This window comes from Rhineura floridana, chromosome 7 (genome assembly GCF_030035675.1).
Source record: "Rhineura floridana isolate rRhiFlo1 chromosome 7, rRhiFlo1.hap2, whole genome shotgun sequence".
NCBI lineage: Eukaryota > Metazoa > Chordata > Lepidosauria > Squamata > Rhineuridae > Rhineura > Rhineura floridana.
Window position 1 is genome coordinate 150,061,393 of NC_084486.1, and position 21,005 is coordinate 150,082,397.

Genomic DNA, 21,005 nt, shown 5'->3' on the forward strand with positions numbered 1-21,005 from the left:
GCAGAAGAGTTTTTAGCATTGCACTCTGCCTCTGTTACATAAAGAGGATGAATTTATTTCAACAGCCTCCGACTCCTAGAAAGGAAAACAGCAGGGATGATCTAATTTCTGTGCCCAGACTCGCATCTGCTGTGAGGATGGAACCTGAGCTGTCACATTCAATAACAATCTGGTGCTGCTGTTGCAGAAGCTTGGCTGCAAATCAGCCCAAATCCCTGAAAAGCAGCCCCTTGAGAAGTGAGTGTTGAGGGTGCTAAACTGGCACAGCAGGCATTCTTCCAGATCTTCAATCCTTCCTCTGCTCTTAATCCTTACACGTTGCAAATCAGGATATCAAATCCCCCCTCCTCTGTTTTCTAGCTCTTTTGTGCGATGCCCCTCAGTTGCCTTTACATGAGAGGAGAGGAAATTTTATTTGAAATGTATTTATATTCTTCTACTGTATCTTGTTGAACTGTGTTTTACTGTAATATGATCTGTATTTCAATATTTTTTTGTATTTTCCTTTTAAATGTGTTTAATTGTGGTGGCCTATGGCTCTGAACAATAAAGATTTCATTCATTCATATGCCTTTACATGATCATCTAGGTTCAGTCCCTCCCAGCCCTACTCGGAGATGCTGCTGCGGACTGAGCCTGGGACTTTTTACATGCACACAGGAGCTTTGCATGTACCACTGAGCTCTGGGCCTTCCCCCATTACACACAAAACCTTCCTGCCAAACGTAATGGGAGATCACAGGCATGTCCAAAGGCACCTGTTTATTCATGGGAGGCTCCCAAGTGGTGTGCTGATGAGTTTTGTCCCAACTGCTGACCCAGCCTAAAATTCCAGGCCCCCAGTGGATCCAGGAGCAGCTCAGGGTGAGGAATACAAATAATTTGGGAAGGCCAGAGATCATGGCTAGGGCTGGGACCGCACCACTCTCCTGTTGAGCTCCCTTGCAAAAACCCAGGGTGGCTACACAGGCTTACAAATAGCTTGAATAAAGTTGTCATTGTGATCATTTAGCCCCATTCATTTGCACAGTACTTAACAAAGTAGCACACAAGAAAATGGGTCCCTGCCCTGAGGAGTTTACAGTCTTAAATTGCACTGGAAGAATGTCTGCTCAGTTGAGTTATGTAGATTAAGGCTCACTTTTGACAGGAGCTGAGGACAAATGGGTTAAACTTGTTGGAAGTGGGGCAAGAGCAACTCCTGTTTAGTTCTTTTGTTTATGTTCCAGAAGGGAGAGAGATCCTCCAGATGGATGGGCTTGGCTACCTTTACCGTGATGCTCTGACTGACTTCCTTCAGTCGCAGTCTGATATGCTCAGGGAAGCTTATCTGCCCTCCTCCTTCCACCCTTTCCTCAAGAGAGAGGAGGCATCCTTGTCTTTGTTCTCTCCTGAACCATGAGGGCAACTCCCAGGTCTGGGCATTGCACTTCCAACTTAGTTGGCTAGTTAGAACTAGGTGTGCCTTTCCTATCTACTATGTATTTCTATAAATAAAATAGCTTTTCTTATTTTACTAAATCTTAAGTGTCAGTGATCTCAGCGCAAGGTAAAAGCCTGCCTACCTGCCTACTTAGGTAAACGCACACACTGGCACACACCCATCTCAGGCCCTTGACACCAAAACTAAAGACTTAAAACAGGGCTGAAGACCCAGGGGCCCAAGCCAGGCTTCCAGGCCTCTTTCTCTGGCCCTTGGCAACTCTCCCCAGGCTATGCACTCTCCTGAGTCACGCCTCTCACTGGCCCTGATTTGCACCCTCCTTCAGAGTTTTTGCCTGGCTGGGAGTGTGTCCTTCAACTGGCCATTTGCTGGGCGGAGGACAGAGAAGGTTGGGTGCAAAAGCCAGCCTATTGTGCAAAGCTAAAATTCTGCCCCCCCCACCTCTACAACGTGGCCCCCAGAAAGCTGCCCAGAAGGGAATGTGGCCCTTAGTTAGAAAAAAGGTTCTCCTCCTTTGGCCTAAAAGATGGAACCTGCACAGAAAGGCTTTCCACGTAGGAGCTTTTTTCTGCCTTGGGATCAACAATGCCACTCGCAAACCCAACCAGAGAGGGCTTATTTTCCCCTGGGTTCTACGCATCTCCCCTCTGTATTAACTTTTTACCTGGTGGGCAAAACATACCAATCAGCAGTGTGATAGTGCCATCTGCAGGACAAAGGGTGTTAGAACAAGATACCCTTTCACCTATTGCCTGTAGCAAACACCTTCTTCCTTTTATTTATTACTATTAAATTTATTTAAATTTACAGTTGGCAAACGAAGAGCCCCAGGTCAAATCCCCTCTAGTTGGTTGGTTCCATGAGCAACGATTCCACAGTTGATTATAATCTAGAAAATGTTTATCTCTTTGTTGAGACTTGAATGTGCATTTATCCAGTCACTGCCGAAAGTACCATCAGATAAGACAGCCTTCCCCAAAGTGGCGCCCTCCAGATATTTTGGACTGCAACTCACATCAGCCCTAGCCAAAACTTCTGGAGGGCACCACCATGAGGAAGGCTGCTGTCAGATAAACGTAAATGGGCACTCCTGCCAGTCTTGAAGATTATGACAGGATGTGGGGTGGGGAAAAGTGGACTGGTATCTGGTACATTTCACAATCCCTTTCCCCTTGAGTAAGAGCGCAAACATTTTGAGTGGAGGCAAATCTAGTTTCACCTCCCAGACCGAATCCTGCAAGAGGAATAAACTTGTCCCAGGCCCTAGAACTGGAGAAACTCTCCCAACACTCCTAAAGAGTCCAACTGACATCCCTGCTTCCTGTGATCTACCCTGCCAGGGCTCGGATGCAGAGCTGTGCCCACACTAGGACAGAAGAGCCATCTTGCATCTCGATGGCTTGACACATTACACAGCAGCTACCCTAAATCAACCAGAAGGGGCTCCTGTGAGGCTGGAGAAGGCTCCGGGCTGCTGTGCTATCTGCTCGATAGCTGCGAACAAAGGCTGTACGTGCGGTTTGTGCTGCTGCCGCTGCTACGTGAGAGACCCAGCCAGTTCAGGACAGGCTCACAGCTTCTGTTCTAGCTGAGCGGCTCCAGCTTCTGACATGAGATGGGAAGGTTGCAGCAGCTCCACAAGAGGAGCCTGTTGTCTACGTGCTGCTGACAACCCAAGTCCGATTCAGAAATCAACAGCAGCAGCCTTGACATGAGATTGCCTGAGAAATCAATATACTGTTGGCAAAGGGAGCATGGTGGTGATACAGTGGAGGTGCACATCCTCATGGTGCCTGTTCTTTGCACAAGCCAGCCTTTGAGCAAGACAGGGCCTGTTCTTCCCTGCCTTTTCATGGCAGTACCTTGAGAAGGTGGGCTTCCCAAATGCTCCACCTGCCAAGAGCACATTCACCTCGCCTGCTTAGACGCTGTCAGCCCACGTACAGCCTGAAAACATTTGGCTAGTATACAGGGTCCCTGTTTGCATGAAAGTGTGAGCAATTCCTTCACATGGCCTGTTCTGTGGGATGCAGCATTCAGCAAGTATGTAGGTGTAAGCTGGGTCTGATGGGAGTTGTTCAAAACATCTGGAGGGCACCAGGCTGGGGAAGACTGTTTTAGAAAAACTATACTTTGCAACAGGGACTCTATCCAAACCACTTGTGGACTTGAAAGCGCCCTATTCTTTCACCAGGGAAAACTGCAAAGGCCCCTGCTGTTCCTGAAGGCCATTTTCAACCTGTTGTTTATTTAACTCTGCAATAGCCAATCCTGCACAGGCATTACAGCAACAGACCAGAAACCTCTTTATTTGTTTAAAAGAAGAACAAGTAATAGAATGTTTAATCTCACAATTGATCTAGCGGTACAAGTTACAGAAAAGCTGGAATTAAAGCGTATCCAGCAACAGTCATCTGCACATCTATTGATGGCAGTGGGGAATCACTCAGCAAACATATATAGCATCTCTTTGGCTTGAGAGAATTAGCTAAATGATTTTAATCGTGACTAAACTGAGACACACATTACATACATGCAGGAAGGGGCAAGCACAGGCAAGCCCTCTCAGAGGTCCAGAGAGGCCCAGACCACTTTTGAGGCCCTTAGCCTCAATAATGACACACAAAACCAAAAAAAGGCGCCAAAAAAGAGAGGCATAATTGTGAATATTTTTCTAAGTTAACAAATGCTTTCCTAGCTGAGAGAGTGTGTCATTTTGGTCCAATGTGCATGAAAACAAGTTGTGAAACTTATCAAATGCCAAAAAAATGAACAAATGTCTAAATGTGAGGCCCAGACAGCAGCCACAGAATCATAGAATTGATGAGTTGGAAGGGGCCCAAAAGACCATAGAGTCTAACCCCCCTGCTCAATGCAGGAATCCAAATTAAAGCATACGCGACAGGTGGCTGTCCAGCTGCCCCTTGAAGGCCTCCAGTGTTGGAGAACCCACCACCTCCCTAGGTCATTGGTTCCATTGTCATACCGCTCTAACAGTTAGGTTTTTCCTGATGTTCAGTTGAAATCTGGCTTCCTATAACTTGAGCCCATCATTCCGTGTCCTGCACTCTGGGATGATCGAGAAGAGATCCTGACCCTCCTCTGTGTGGCAACCTTTCAAGAGTGCTATCCTATCTCCCCTCAGTCTTCTCTTCTCAAGGCTCAACGTGCCCATTTCTTTCAGTCTCTCCCAGGGCTTTGTTTCCAGTCTCCTGACCATCCTCTGAACCTGTTCCAGTCTTTCCACATCCTTCTTAAAGTGTGGTGTCCAGAACTGGATGACCCAAATGGCTCTCCTGCCCACCCACCTCTGATTGGCCCTGAGCACGCAAGGCATAAGAGGAGGTGGAAGAGGAATGAGTCTATAGAGTGGGTGGGTGAAGGAGGGAAAAAAACTAGGGATGCGAGGCAACATGGGTTTCCGAAGGAAAGGGGTACACTTAGTGCCACTTGAAGAGGCACACTAGTCTGTTTTTCTGCTGTAGGCTCATGTGTGGACGTGGCCTTGGTCCTGCACAGCTGGCACAAACACAGTGGAAGGAGACAAGGCAGGACCAAAATATGTGTCTAAAACAGCCACACACACAAAGACAGGAAGAAGGTGCAGATGCAAAGGCTACAAACGATGGATGGATGGACGGACGGACGGACGGACGGACGGACGGACGGACGGACGGACGGATGGATGGATGGATGGATGGGATTTCTTAGTCGGCCATCTGGCTGGCTAACCAGTCACTCTGGGCAACGATGTAGAGAACAGGCTTCCGGGAAGATAAGACAGAGAGGAAAAATACCTGTCTGAGCCCCAATGGGCAACTCTGGAGAAAGAAAACTGGGGTGCATTGAAACTCCTGGGTCAGGCAAAAACAAAAAAAGGGAAGAAAGCAGGCAAGAAGGAGCCATGAAAAGGACTAAGCAAGTCAAAGCCCAGGCTCCAATGTTCAGGTGGCAAAGTGATTCCCAGCAAGAGTGATTTCAGCAGCAAATGAAATCAAGTTCCAGAAGAGGAGGAAAAGGAACAAATAAGTGTACTCTGGAGCCCAGTTTATATACCTTTATGGGCAAAAGCTTCAAAGCAAATTGCAAAACTGATGACGAAGGCATAATTCCTGGGCAGTCTTGCCTTTTCCTGTTGCCTAGCATAAATTTGTCAAGAAATATGGAAAACTAAACAATGGCCCACAGACTGGAAGTGTTCAATATACATCCCAATTCCAAAGAAAGGGGATCCCAGGGAATGCAGTAATTATCGAACTATTGCCTTAATATTCCATGCAAGCAAAGTAATGCTCAAGATTCTACAACAAAGGCTCTTACCATATATGGAGCGAGAAATGCCAGACGTCCAAGCTGGATTTAGAAAGGGAAGAGGCACCAGAGATCATCTTGCAAACATACGTTGGATAATGGAATGGAGCAAGGAATTTCAGAAGAAAATCACCCTGTGCTTTATAGATGTTTGTTTGTTTATGTTTAATTAACTTTTATACCGCCCCATAGCCGAAGCTCTCTGGGCGGTTTGCAACATAGATTACAGCAAAGCCTTTGATTGTGTAGATCATGAAAAACTATGGAATGCTTTAAAAGAAATGGGGGTGCCACGCATCTGATTGTCATGATGCGCAACCTATACTCTGGACAAGAGGTTACTGTAAGGACAGAATATGGGGAAACAAATTGGTTCCCCATCGGAAAGGGTGTGAGACAGGGGTGTATTTTATCACCCTATTTGTTTAATCTATATGTAGAACATATCTTACGGAAAGCAAGACTGGAGCAAGATGAAGGAGGTGTGAAAATTGGAGGGAGAAATATCAGTAATTTAAGACATGCAGAAGATACCATTCTCTTAGCAGAAACCAGTAATGATCTGAAACGAATGCTGATGAAAGTTAAAGAGGAAAGCACAAAAGCAGGACTACAGCTGAATGTCAAGAAGACTAAAGTAATGACAACAACAGAAGATTTATGTAACTTTAAAGTTGACAATGAGGACATTGAACTTGTCAAGGATTATCAATACCTTTGCACAGTCATTAACCAAAAGGGAGACAATAGTCAAGAAATCAGGCTAGAACTAGGGAGGGCAGCTATGAGAGAACTAGAAAAGGTCCTCAGATGCAAAGATGTATCACTGAACACTAAAGTCAGGATCATTCAGACCACGGTATTCCCAATCTCTGTGTATAGATGTGAAAGTTGGGCAGTGAAAAAAGTGGATAAGAGAAAAATCAACACATTTGAAATGTGGTGTTGGAGGAGAGCTTTGCGCATACCATGGACTGCAAAAAAGACAACTAATTGGGTGTTAGAACAAATTAAACCAGAACTATCACTAGAAGCTAAAATGATGAAACTGAGGTTATCATACTTTAGACACATAATGAGAAGACATGATTTACTAGAAAAGACCATAATGCTGGGGAAAACAGAAGGGAGTAGAAAAAGAGGAAGGCGAAACAAGGGATGGATTCATTCCATAAAGGAAGCCACAGACCTGAATTCATGAGATCTGAACAGGGTGGTTCATGACAGATGCTATTGGAGATCGCCAATTCATAGAGTCACCATAAGTTGTGATAGACTTGAAGGCACATAACGAGTCTACACCTGCCAGGATGCAGCAAGGTGTGGTGCGTCCCTGCCTTGACTGGATATTCTTACTTCATTTGTGGAGACCAGTGAACAAATAGTAATGCTTTGTCCAGTATGATTACTTTTAGATTTTGCATGGTCTCCCTCTTGTAATGTTGGCTTGACTGGATGGCATTGCTTAAGCTATGTCCTGTGCACATGATTGGCAGCATCACCTCTGTTTTGGTAATCCATTTAATCCCTTTAGAGTTTCCCCCCCATCAGGCAGGCCTCCAGCAGACCCCTTCCTGCTTTCTGTACATGAGGCCATACTGAAGCCATTTTAAAATCATATAGGCCAGAGGTTCCCAAACCTTTTTGCCCCACGGACCACTGGAAAACTGCTGAGGATCTTGGCAGACCTCTTAAAAATGCTTCTGCCTCTTGCAGCAATTGTAATGCATTGTATTAGACACTGCATTATTTTTAATTGCATGTTTATGGCTTTTTATATTTCTTACAATTTGAATCCTATGGAATACAATATAAAATATAATAAGTAATAAAACGCAATCTAAGAAATGAAATAAGCCATTAAAGTACAATTAAACATCAATATGAATATTCAACACAATAGATGCGGCATCTCCTGTCTTCACCCACAAATCCACAGGCACAATGCAGACCACCAGACTGAAGCTCTTGGCCACAGTTTGGGAACACCCGATAAAGGTAATACTGAACATATAAAATAAGAACAGCCTGCTGCATCAGGCCAGTGGCCCATCTAGTCCAGCATCCTGTTCTCACAGTGGCCACCATTTGCCCATGGGAAGCCCACAAGCTGGATTTGAGTGCTACAGCACTCTCCCCTCCTGCAGTTTCCAGCAGCCGGTATTCTGAAGTACACCAAATACTGGAGTGGAGTGTCTTAGTCCTAGGCTCTTGCAGCCTGCCAACAATTAAGATGAAACATGTGTGGGTTTTAGGCCCACTTTCTGCCTTCAAAATCATGTTGCAGCACCTAGTATATTTTTGCTTTTAGAGTTTAGGAGGGATTTAATTCATAACAACCTAAGGGGCTTTCATGTTCTTAGGAGTTCACAATGGTCCCTGCTCTGTGTGTATCCTGCCCAGAGTGCGAGACACGAGACGGAGGTGAAACTGAAATTAATTCTTGTTTTATTTGAGTAACGGTTACATCAAAAGCAGTGCGCTTCATAGACCTGACTATTCTAACTCGCTACTGGCCCTAACTAAGCTACCTAGGCATTCTCTGCAGCTTGTGGAGTAAGTTAACTCAGCAACCCAAGCAGGGGGGCGCCGCCTTAGATAGGGAAGGTCTTTGCCCATAATCTCTGACTCCTGCAAAGAATCACTTTCTGACCATCCCGCTTCTCGCGTCGTCTCGCACGGGGCGAGAGGAGGCGAGCCTCCGGCTGCTCATCTGACAGCAAAGGCTCGCTAGGTGCCAGCTCGACCTCGGGGGTGTGTATGGTGTCCCTGTATATATATAATACTGTAAATATGATAAGTGTGGGTTTATTACAGTATATGTGGTAAGTAGACTGAGTGAGAGGGGGGAGTACATGGGTTGGAATGTTGATGAGTGTTGTATTATGATTGGCTGAGCGCTTGAGTGTCTGAAGGTATAAATGAGAGGATGACAGTTGCAGTTTGGTAGGTTCTGAGGGTTTTGGGCAGTTGGTTGGTTTTGGGAGGCTTTTGTTGGGTAGATTGGATTAGGCGGGTAGTGAGGCAGGTTACTGATGACTAAGAAACAAAGAGTAACGTATCTTATGAAACCGCATGCTTGTTGACTATACCTTTAAGTAATCTTGTTATTCCCTGTGTATATAAATAAATATTTCTTGGTTTACCAGAACGCCTGATCCTTGGCTGGCTTTACAGTACACAGACCAGAAGGGTAGACAGGGCATATACCAAGGTTGGGAGACAGTATCAATGGTGGCAGCGGTGAAGAGATAGTGTAACATCAGGTATCCAGAGCAACCCAGGGCTGTATTCTTTATAGGCACAAAGATACAGGGGGGTTGTGGCCTGCAAGTACACCCAGACACAACATATCAATAAGCCAGAAGGAGACTAAGGCACAGTCTCAAGGCAATATTGTTTACAGGGAGTGTCTGGTGGTGCTGCCTAGCAGTGGGATCTTGAGAGATCTTTGCTAGAGCTGGTGAGAGAACTGTTTTGAGACCAGGACCCTGAGGTGGGACCATGACAAGGCGGTGACCACAGGGTGGGATCCTGACAGGGGGCGGGGAGCAGATTGGCGGGGAAGCGTTTGAAGTGCCAGGCGGGGAACCCTGGGGGGGTGGAGTTGGCACACAAGAGAGATTGCTTCCCAATGGCTCTGTTGGAGTGCTTGCAATCAGAGCGGGCGCCGTGTCAGTGGGAGGGCTGACTGTGGGAACTTGCGAGTTGTCAGCATCTCCCCCTCCCTCAGTGTCCTCGAAAGCCTCATCCTCCTCTGACACCTCTCCCTGGTCCACCTGGGGGATCTGGGGCTCAACAATGTGCTGATGTATTTGAAGGAAATGCTTTGCTCAGAACTAAGATAAGGCCTCTTGAATTTTGGGTTAGGAAAGGACAGCACCATTTAAAAGGAGAATCTACATAAATCTATGGCCATGTTAGGACCTCTTAGCTTGCTTTGAAGTGCTCTAAGTTTGGCCCTGGGCATCTGAAAATCCTCTGACAGCCTAAGGGGACTTTGTTCAGTGCTACTGATAGAAAAGAAAGGGGTTCCTTCTTGCTGTACCTCAGAATTAAGTTTAGTGCTTTGGACACATCATTAGAAGACATGATTCACTAGAGAAGAGAATAATGCTGGGGAAAACAGAAGGGAGTAGAAAAAGAGGAAGGTCAAACAAGAGATGGATTGATTCCATGAAGGAAGCCAGAGACCTGAACTTACAAGATCTGAACAGGGTGGTTCACGACAGATGCTCTTGGAGGTCACTGATTCATAGGGTCGCCATGGAGGGATTGGGAATAGGAGGCACTGTTTTACAGTGGTTCCGCTCCTATCTCTCCGGCAGATACCAACAGGTAGCATTGGGGGATGAGGTTTCAGACCCTTGGCCACTCAACTGTGGTGTGCCACAGGGTTCTATCCTCTCCCCCATGCTATTCAATATTTATATGAAACCGCTGGGAGCCATCATCAGGAGTTTTGGGCTGCAGTGTCACCAATATGCGGATGACACGCAGCTCTACCTCTCATTTAAATCTTCACCAGAGTTGGCTGTGGATACCTTGTCCAATTGCCTGGAGTCCGTAAGTGGATGGATGGGAGAGAACAGGCTGAAGCTGAATCCCGACAAGACTGAGGTGTTACTAGTGGGGGATAAGAGAAGGTTGGGAAATTTAGACTTGGTACTTAATGGGGTGAGATTACCCCTAAAGGACCAAGTCTGCAGCCTAGGGGTCATATTGGACTCCCAGCTGTCTATGGAGGCTCAGGTTTCGGCAGTGAGCCGGGCAGCTTGGTACCAACTTCATCTGGTACAGAGGCTCCGACCCTACCTTCCTATACATCTGCTCCCACGAGTGATACATGCCCTGGTCGCCTCTCGATTAGACTATTGTAATGAGCTCTACGTGGGGTTACCCTTGAAGACGGTCCGGAAATTGCAACTGGTACAGAATGCGGCAGCTCGCTTGATAAAGCAGCGCCGTCGCCGGTACCATGTCACCCCAGTGTTGATGGAATTACACTGGTTGCCAGTTGTGTACCGGGCCCAATTCAAGGTGTTGGTACTTACCTTTAAAACCCTATACGGTCTCGGCCCAGTCTATCTGAAGGAGCGCCTCCAGTATCACCAAATATGCCGCCAAACAAGATCTGCTTCACAAGACCTTCTCTCGGTCCCACCGATGAAAACAGCTAGGTTGGTGCGGACCAGAGAGAGAGCTTTTTCGATTGTGGCCCCCACCCTCTGGAATTTACTTCCATTTGACCTCCGACATGCCTCCTCCCTGATGGTTTTTCGCCGAGCCTTAAAGACCTGGCTATTCAGGCAGGCCTATGGGATTTCTGGGGTGGGTTAGGTTTTTATATTTTATTATTGAAGGGATGGTCTTAGACAATGTGATCTTAATACTGTGATTGTTGATTTTATATGTTTTTATTATGGCTTGTATTTTACATTGTTGTACGTCGCCCAGAGTGTCTGTTAACTTGGACAGATGGGCGACTAACAAATAAAATTTGTTATTATATTATTATTATAAGTCGTAATTGACTTGAAGGCATATAGTAACAACAAACTCTACATTCTCAGAACTCATTGTTTATGTTCCAGACTTCACCAGAGAGGGCATTAGCAGCACTCTGGATGGTCCAAGTTGCCAGAGCAAGCTGGTTCCTAAAGAGATCTTCGCTGAAGGAGCTCTTGTTCGTCCTCAGGAGGCTCAGATGGTCCAGCAAAGCGCTGAGAGTGTGGGAGCCAGAACCAAAGAAGATGTGTCGGAGAGGAGTGTCTTTTGGAGAGACGTATGGGGAGAGAAAGTTGTATTCCACCTTAAAAGAGGAGAGGAACACGGTTGAAAAGAGCTCTTTGATTGGCCAGCCCCAACAGATGGAAATACCCCCTCAATTTCTCTTCTACAGCTGCTTTTGTTCCAGCAATTAAGTCATCCCTCTGATGCGACAGACACGAACCCTTAGACATTTCAACCAGGGTTCTTCAGCTCATGCAGATGCCAAGAACCTGAAATACATCCCTTACAGCTCTGCAGCACCCCTGTTCAGCCCTCAGAGTATAGGCCTGAGTTGGCCAGGGGGGTGCTCACACGCTAGATGTGTTCGGAAGCGGCTGCTCTGAATCACTGTGGTAGTCAAACTGTCACCCAGTTGCAATAGTAGATGAAACGTTTAGAAGAGTTCTACACTTGTGACATCTATTGTTGTGTGCTAAGGGCTCATTGCAAGCTGGCACTAGCATATCTGGCCTCCCACCAACAGTTCTGTTTGTGTGGCAGTACACTTTTGGATTCTAGACTACTAGCTGAAGAGACCGGAGTGACAACTTAATAGTTCTTATTTATAGTACTGGGGAGATTTAGACTCTTGGCCTCATCAGTGCAAATTGCACTAGACATCAATAAAATTCTGTCTGGATTGGCCATCAGTTTTTCCCACTATATAGTCCACCAAGGTTTACATCAACTCTCGGACAAGGCTCCCTTGTTAGTTTTCAGCTCTTTTGGGAGGAAAGGAAATAACTCACTTCCATCATCCGGTCATTCAAGGCATGGCAAGCAGCCCTGTCGGTAAGGTCAGTGTTTTTTATATCTTGTGTCAGGGCAGTTATAGCACGACTGAAATCTCCACGGGCCACAAACAGCCACTGTTGGCCCAAGCCCAGTTTCTACAAAAGAAGAAGACAGTGCCTAAACACCAGTAGCAAGTAGGATGCTGGCTCAACCACCAGTTGTGGAGGGGTTCATCAACATTGTTTCCAACAATACAATGTCAGAAATCGGACTCAGAGACATTGGATCCCCCAACACTAAACCAGGAAAATAGCAGAAGATGACTAGACCAACTCAAGCAGTACCTTGTCCTTCAAAGGTCTGGTCTGAACAGGCAGCAGCACAAGCTACATTAAAATTTAGACTGATGTATTCTGGACACTAAACAGCTGGTATAGCACAGTGGGGAGGAGAGCCTGGATGGGAGTCCAGTCTGTGCGTTCAAATCCCCACTCGTGTCTCCTGAGTGTCAAGGGCCAGCTGAAGATCACCCCCACAGGGAGTGGCTCAGGGGTTGCGTGCCCTGCCACCTGTGCAGCCGTGGGTAAGCTGCATAGTCCCAAGAAGCCCAGTTGCCTCCCAGCTGGCAGTTGCGGGCAAGGAAGGGGCTGGCTTGCGCAGCTGTGGCAAGCTGAGCAGGCCCTAGCCAGCTGGGGAGGACTAGCCTCAGACGGAGGCAATGGGAAACCCCCTCTGAATACTGCTTACCATGAAATCCCTATTCATAGGGTACCTATAAGTCAGGTTCAACTTGAAGGCAGTCCTTTTCCATTCTGGACACTAAAGTTTCCTGGGAAATGCATCCATGGCCCCATCTGCACTATACATTTAAAGCAATATCATACCACTTTAAACAGTCATGGCATCCCCCAAAGAATCCTGGGAACTTTAGTTTAAGGGTGCTAAGAGTCGTTAGGAGACCCCTATTCCCCTCACAGAGCTACAATTCCCAGAGTTCCCTGGAAAGAGAGATTGATTGATAAACCACCTTGGACGACTACACCCCTGCTAGTATGGATATACAATTATGAGGAAAGCTTCACCTGTTTATTTATTTTTATTTATTTATTATTCAATTTGTATCCCGCCCTTCCTCTCAGTAGGAGCCCAGGGCGGCAAACAAAGTGCTAAAAACACTTTAAAACATCATAAAAACAGATTTTAAAATACATTAAAACAAAACAGCATTAAAAACATTTAAAAAAAACTTTAAAAAAGGGTTAAAAACATTATTTAAAAACATATTAAGCAATTCTAACACAGACGCAGACTGGGATAGATCTCAACCTAAAAGGCTTGTTGAAAGAGGAAAGTTCACACCCTGTTCACACTCTATCTGTCAGACATTATTTTGTATGTGTGACCACTGATTTGTTTTTGGGCCCTCTACTTTACCAGCAAAAGAGGACACAAATTTGCATATGACACAAAACACAGGCAAATTCTGTCCAAATCTGTGTTCTTTTTTATGACTGGGTCAGGGCTCCCCAAATCCACATACAGAAAATCCTATGAGCACTGCTGTGTGGACTTCACAAGTTGCTGCAAGACTGGACATGCCAACGAACAATGGAAAGAACAAGCCCCCCTCCAGCATCCCCATATCTTTTACCATCATCTCTTTCCGGTATGGAGTCAGCTTCCCTATGAAGTCACGCAGCTTGTTATTGTAGCTCTGGTAGTCCAGGTACAGTTCATGGTCATGCGTCATCCTCAGAGCCATCCGACCAGCGATTTCAGCTGCTGCACGGATCATGTTCTCCAGCTGAGCAGGGGAGGATCTGAAGGTCCTGAGCAGGTTCTCCAGATCGTCCACACTTGTGTCAAGGTAAGGATACTGTTTCCCACCCTGCAAGGAGGAAACAAACCTATTAAGATCCTTCGCATAGTCCTCTGTACTTCCTAAAAGGTCCATTGGAAGTGACTCCCATTTGTCCTAGCAGGGTTCCCACAGTCCTCAGTCAGCCAATTGCAGGTTCTTATTAATTAGGGGGGAAACCGAAACCCCGGTAGGGTGGCGGCATTTTTGTTAGGTCCACAAAAGTGCCAAAGCAGTGAGCACATCTTTTTCTTTGTGACTCCTCAGGCTGGCTCTTAAGGAAGATTCGACAGGCAGGAGGTAGTCTAGGACGCAATTCGGTGAAACACCTAATTCAGGAAGGATTCCGGGCAGGCCTCCTGGGCAGGCCTTGCTTTTGAAGATTTGAATGGGGCTTTTCACATAATTCAGTGCCCCAGTGCAGTTCTCAGAACAGTCATTGCTCTGTTGTGGCTTCAGGATGATGTACAAGAAGTGGACATAGGTGACCAGGTGAAAAGAAGTACATCAACCAACTTACATCGTTGAAACTGAATGAAATTGATGGAATCAATGTGCCAATACTGGAGCATAAGGTTCAAGTCCTGGCCCAAGCAGAAGGGCAACACCATGATTAGAACATGTCCCGTGGTCCGGAAACCTTCCCTGATGGAATCCAGTTCTTAACACGTGAAGGATGACGTCAGGACACCAATACTAGGCATATTTATGCTACATGTGCCCACTGATTTAAGAAAGTGGTGTTACAGATGGAAGTTTATATTTATATCCTGCCCTTCCTCCCGATAGGAGCCCAGGGTGGCAAAGTTTTCGTCACCATACAGGCACTGTCTTAAAATCAGCACTTCAGGCACCAACACAAGCCAAGCAAACTTACAGAAACCTCTGCACATTCACTGTACGCTACGTAAGTATCAGGCTTCTCCAGAGCTTCACTTGGATCTTCCAGGGAAACTGCATTTGGAGTTCTAAGGAGGAAGGATAGGGCAGTCAGCCACAGATTTAATGCAGAATTCTGAAATGTTATGAGTCCCAATGACACGACTATGGGATGGACAGTATGTGGGTCATCTGACTACTGATCTTTTGAGATCTTAGAATTCTGGCCAGTGCTAGTTTTACTGGCCACTGCCAGTTCTATGACCCAATCACCACAAGACCCAGAAGGTATCAGCCTTTAGGATGGGATCTGAACCTGGACATCAGTGGACAGGAAAAGCCTGTCCTACTTTTATGAGGTGTGAATACTCACTTCCCAGGTTTGGGTTTCCCAAATGGGACTGATCTCACAAGGGCTCCCAACTGTGTGGGCAATTTCATCATAGGCACAATCAGGTCTTATGTTTGAGACTGACTAGATGAGACCTGATCTTGAAGGAATTGAGGAAAAGCACATACCCTCCTGCGGCCTGCAGCCTAACGTAGTGCTCATCATTCCAGACTTTGTCCAGCTTGAATTTGTTAAATTGCTCATGAATGTCATCGGCAAGGATCTCATCTCCTGTACTGCCAGCATCATGGGTGGTAGAAGAAACCTTCCTGCATACAGAGGCACAGGCATTCCAGTCAAGTCATGATGCTTCTAGAAGCCAGCCACTGCAGCCAGCCACCATTTTTAGTCTACTGAAATGCTCTCTTAGGAAAGATTTCTGAGGGGCTATCTGGAGAATGTTACCTCATTTTATCTATGAAGCTTGCACTCTTCAGCCTGTCTGACAGCTTGCTTTTAAGGTCACCCCAGTATAGCACAGGTTCTGGTGTCCACTCCACAGATTCATCTTTTATGGACTCAGTTGTACATTGGTAGCCGCTACATGGTTCAATGCCATCTTCACATTTTGTTGCCTGCATCCGTCCACGGAAACTCAGGTAGCCAATCAGGAATCCTGTTTGTGCACAGTAATTGAAAGAATGTCGGCTATTTCAGGTGAACTTTAGTGCAAGACACAGAATATTCTTACAAAAAATTAAAACAGTATTAAATGTGCTTTTACATTTATACCCTATCCTTCCTCCAAAGATCTGACAGTAACATACATGGTTTTTCACTCTCTCATTTGCAGGAAGGGATTCTGAGGAACTAAGACAAATAGTGGTAACGAGAGAGGAAGTTCTAAGCTTAATGGACAATATAAAAACTGACAAATCACCGGGCCCGGATGGCATCCACCCGAGAGTTCTCAAAGAACTCAAAGGTGAAATTGCTGATCTGCTAACTAAAATATGTAACTTGTCCCTCGGGTCCTCCTCCGTGCCTGAGGACTGGAAAGTGGCAAATGTAACGCCAATCTTCAAAAAGGGATCCAGAGGGGATCCCAGAAATTACAGGCCAGTTAGCTTAACTTCTGTCCCTGGAAAACTGGTAGAAAGTATTATTAAAGCTAGATTAACTAAGCACATAGAAGAACAAGCCTTGCTGAAGCAGAGCCAGCATGGCTTCTGCAAGGGAAAGTCCTGTCTCAGTAACCTATTAGAATTCTTTGAGAGTGTCAACAAGCATATAGATAGAGGTGATCCAGTGGACATAGTGTACTTAGACTTTCAAAAAGCGTTTGACAAGGTACCTCACCAAAGGCTTCTGAGGAAGCTTAGCAGTCATGGAATAAGAGGAGAGGTCCTCTTGTGGATAAGGAATTGGTTAAGAAGCAGAAAGCAGAGAGTAGGGATAAACGGACAGTTCTCCCAATGGAGGGCTGTAGAAAGTGGAGTCCCTCAAGGATCTGTATTGGGACCTGTACTTTTCAACTTGTTCATTAATGACCTAGAATTAGGAGTGAGCAGTGAAGTGGCCAAGTTTGCTGACGACACTAAATTGTTCAGGGTTGTTAAAATAAAAAGGGATTGCGAAGATCTCCAAAAAGACCTCTCCAAACTGAGTGAATGGGTGGAAAAATGGCAAATGCAATTCAATATAAACAAGTGTAAAATTATGCATATTGGAGCAAAAAATCTGAATTTCACATATACGCTCATGGGGTCTGAACTGGCGGTGACCGACCAGGAGAGAGACCTCGGGGTTGTAGTGGACAGCACGATGAAAATGTCGAACCAGTGTGTGGCAGCTGTGAAAAAGGCAAATTCCATGCTAGCAATAATTAGGAAAGGTATTGAAAATAAAACAGCCGATATCATAATGCCGTTGTATAAATCTATGGTGCGGCCGCATTTGGAATACTGTGTACAGTTCTGGTCGCCTCATCTCAAAAAGGATATTCTAGAGTTGGAAAAGGTTCAGAAGAGGGCAAGCGGAATGATCAAGGGGATGGAGCGACTCCCTTACGAGGAAAGGTTGCAGCATTTGGGGCTTTTTAGTTTAGAGAAAAGGCGGGTCAGAGGAGACATGATAGAAGTGTATAAAATTATGCATGGCATTGAGAAAGTGGATAGAGAAAAGTTCTTCTCCCTCTCTCATAATACTAGAACTTGTGGACATTCAAAGAAGCTGAATGTTGGAAGATTCAGGACAGACAAAAGGAAGTACTTCTTTACTCAGCGCATAGTTAAACTATGGAATTTGCTCCCACAAGATGCAGTAATGGCCACCAGCTTGGATGGCTTTAAAAGATTAGACAAATTCATGGAGGACAGGGCTATCAATGGCTACTAGCCATGATGGCTGTGCTGTGCCACCCTAGTCAGAGGCAGCATGCTTCTGAAAACCAGTTGCCGGAAGCCTCAGGAGGGGAGAGTGTTCTTGCACTCGGGTCCTGCTTGTGGGATTCCCCCAGGCACCTGGTTGGCCACTGTGAGAACAGGATGCTGGACTAGATGGGCCACTGGCCTGATCCAGCAGGCTCTTCTTATGTTCTTATGTTCTTATGACTTCTGTCCAACAGGCAGATAGTCGTACATGCTGCAGGCGGTGCAAAACACTGGAAAGCCCCCACACCCCTGCTAGCTTCTTACTTGCAGTTTTGTTTAAGGTTTATTACGTCAATGGTTTGGAAACTGCAGTTTAGTTGAGGTTACGGAACAGACGGGCAGAGTGGGGGGCCCTGGCCTCCTCGCCCTGCTGCCGAACTCGCTCTGCTGCTTAACTCACCTTGACGCTTTGTCAGCTGGGGCTCCCTCTAGCTCGTGGAGCAGGCTCCCTCGCTAGTGTGCTCTAACTTTATATGTGTGGCTGGTTCCTCCCAGCTACTGCTGCCAGCCAATGATGTGTTACTTGAGGCTGATGGCTCAACTATCAGCTGGGGCTTAACTCTTTAGTATTATCTCAGGCTTCCTTCCTTTGAAGGCAGGAAGGCAGGCTTCCTTCCTGAGCGAGGGGCGGGGCTGTTTAAGCTTTTGGCTGCTTTTAATCTAAGCAAGGGGCTGCGACTTCCAGGCAAGTCTTTTTTGTTTGTTGTTTTCCCACCTAGAACAACCTGACCTTTCTTTAACCTAGAGAAACAGAACTTGTGGTTGTGTTTCAGGAAGGCTAAAGCTGCCCTTTTTAGCAAGGACTGAGCTCTCTCCCTGTATGTATCGGTGGAGTTTCCTTTTTCCCCTTCTCTCCGACTGGAATTTAGCCTTGTTTACGGTGTCCCCTGAAGCTTTCCTGCTAGGGTGGTGTTGAACACTAGCTTTCTATAGGCTTCCTTCTCCTAGGATCTGTCTCCTAAGATATAGGTTCTTTCAGGATTTGGCTCCTAGCTCAGGGTGACCTTAGGCTGCCCTTATTACTTATTGCTCTGAGCTGTTTTAATTCAATTAAATAATGGAATAAATGGGAGCTACTTACCCTCTTTTCGCTCTGCTGCTTAACTCGCCTTGACGCTTTGTCAGCTGGGGCTCCCTCGCTAGGGTGCTCTGACTTTATACCTGAGCCCTTAGAGCCCAGCTTGATCACTGAGATCACCAGAGGAACCCTGTTAGTTGTCCCCCATATTACAGAGGCCCAACTAGCTTCAACTAGAAGTTGGACATTTGGTGTTGCCAGTCCCATGCAGTGCAACTCTTCCAGTGGAGATTTGGCAGGCATCCTTGCTTTTGACTTTCAGGCGGCTCTTGAAGACCTTTTTATGCTGAGACGCCTTTGCAGCTGTTTAATTTTCATTTTGATTAACCTTAATGATTGTGTTATTTTTAAATGACATTTTGTTTTAACACTGTAAACCTCCCTATTTTTTGATATGGCAGCATAGAAATACATTTATCAAGAAGTACATCTGGGATAGCACATCCTCCTCCCTATGAGGAAAGGTTGCAACATTTGGGGCTTTTTAGTTTAAAGAAAAGGCAAAGAGAGGTGACATGATAGAAGTATATACAATTATGCATGACATGAAGAAAATGGTTAAAGGTTTTCTCCCGCTCTCACAACTCTAGAACTTGTGAACATCCTAGGAAGCTGAACAGCAGAGACAACCTGTACATCAGGATTGAACCCTGCCCATCAGTCATCCAGCGATGCCAGCTGATGGGTATGGTTTGGGGAAATGGCCTCACAGGCCAACCTGGACCCCTTGGCAGGCCAAGATTGTTCATTGTGGTACATTTTGATTTATTAAGTGCTGGTATTTGGATAGAAACCTTAAAAAGGAAACAAAACTGCTATATGGATAATGCAGCAGTCACAAAGCACATGCCTTGGGGAGACCACCTTCTGTATCTACTGAGTATCTCTTGAAATAACTTCAGTGCAGAAAAGTTCTCATTCTGAAGCCAGGATTTCAAGGCAGTATCTTTCTGCTCCCATGAAGAATGAAATGTGCTGTCACATGGGCTTCCTTTGTATGGACTGCCCACCCCCAAAGATATCAAGAAACCTTTAGGGATACTATCAACATATCCAGCTATTTAAAAAAACAAGCCCTCCCCCAGGCAGTAGGCACATTCCTAGCAAGTAGTACCAGTCACTCCTAGAGAATCAGAAGTACTATTTCTTTGGGGGGTGGGTTATCTAGCAAATATATAGCCTATCTATCCTTAAGAGATGGCCCCTGGGACAGGCTCAATACACACAATGTAGTGACCTTACCATGAAGCCGAGCACAGCCTATATGGAAGTTATCATACCAATTATGCCTTCTCTCAATCCCGCCGACAAAAACAGCCAGATTGGCGGGTACTAGAGAGAGGGCATTCTCAGTGGCGGCCCCCACCCTCTGGAACTCCCTCCCACAAGATCTACGGCACGCCTCTTCCCTAAATACATTTCGTAAAGCCTTAAAGACCTGGCTCTTTCAACAGGCCTTTGGGATTTCCGGAGAGGGTTAATTACTAGATTGAATTGCCTCCTACTGTATTGTTTTCATACTGTTTTTATATTGTACTATTGTATTTTATTATGCTGTGTTTTAACTGTTGTACGTCGCCTAGAGTGGCCATTGGCCAGATAGGCGACACAGAAATTAAAATTTATTATTATCATCATCAGGAAGCCCTATGAATGTTGCTGTACATTCCATGGAGGGTATGGTGTTTTGTTTTTAGAATGGAGTGGTCTAGGAAGATTTCTTGATGCTCCTTGAAGGCTGTTGTACCCTTTTTGCGGCATTGGTAGTAGCAACAGATGAGAGGGATTTTTCTGTGCCAGCAACATCCTATCCCAAGAGGTTAGGTTATCTTCCTTTGCATGCTCTACCTGCAACTGAAACATCCCTTTTTAAACAAGTGTTTGATTCTGATGCTGATTAATCTAGCAATTTTTGATGCTGTTTAGTACAATTTAACATTTCAGTTGTTGGATCATTGTTGTTGGACTGGAACCTAGACCAGGGTTCAAATCCCTGCTGGGCCTTGAAGCTCACTGGGTGACCTTGGGCCAGTCTCTCAGCCTAGCCTCCCTCACAGGGTTGTTGTGAGGATAAAATTGGGGGGAGGAACCATGTTTGTACATCACCTTGAGCTCCTTGGAGCAAGGTGGGATATAAATGTAATGAATAAAATAAATAAGATGGG

The 21,005-nt window shown here is 45.7% G+C and overlaps 1 protein-coding gene across 2 annotated transcripts; it reads right to left on the reverse strand.

Annotated features, from left to right (window-relative positions):
- Window positions 1-7,612: 7,612 nt before the first annotated feature.
- LOC133389611 (transferrin receptor protein 1-like) lies at window positions 7,613-20,115 on the reverse strand. Of its 2 annotated transcripts, none has more exons than XM_061637585.1 (7): window positions 18,844-20,115; window positions 15,796-16,006; window positions 15,519-15,659; window positions 14,998-15,088; window positions 13,914-14,150; window positions 12,277-12,417; window positions 7,613-11,567 (listed from the first exon to the last, which is right to left on the reverse strand). In XM_061637585.1, the coding sequence occupies exons 2-7, from the start codon at window positions 15,969-15,971 to the stop codon at window positions 11,325-11,327; spliced, it is 1,029 nt and encodes a 342-aa protein (XP_061493569.1). In that variant the 5' UTR covers window positions 15,972-16,006; window positions 18,844-20,115; the 3' UTR covers window positions 7,613-11,324. The 2 variants fall into 2 exon arrangements, with proteins under 2 accessions (XP_061493569.1, XP_061493568.1); XM_061637584.1 differs by lacking the exon at window positions 18,844-20,115 and adding an exon at window positions 18,163-18,797.
- Window positions 20,116-21,005: the final 890 nt, after the last annotated feature.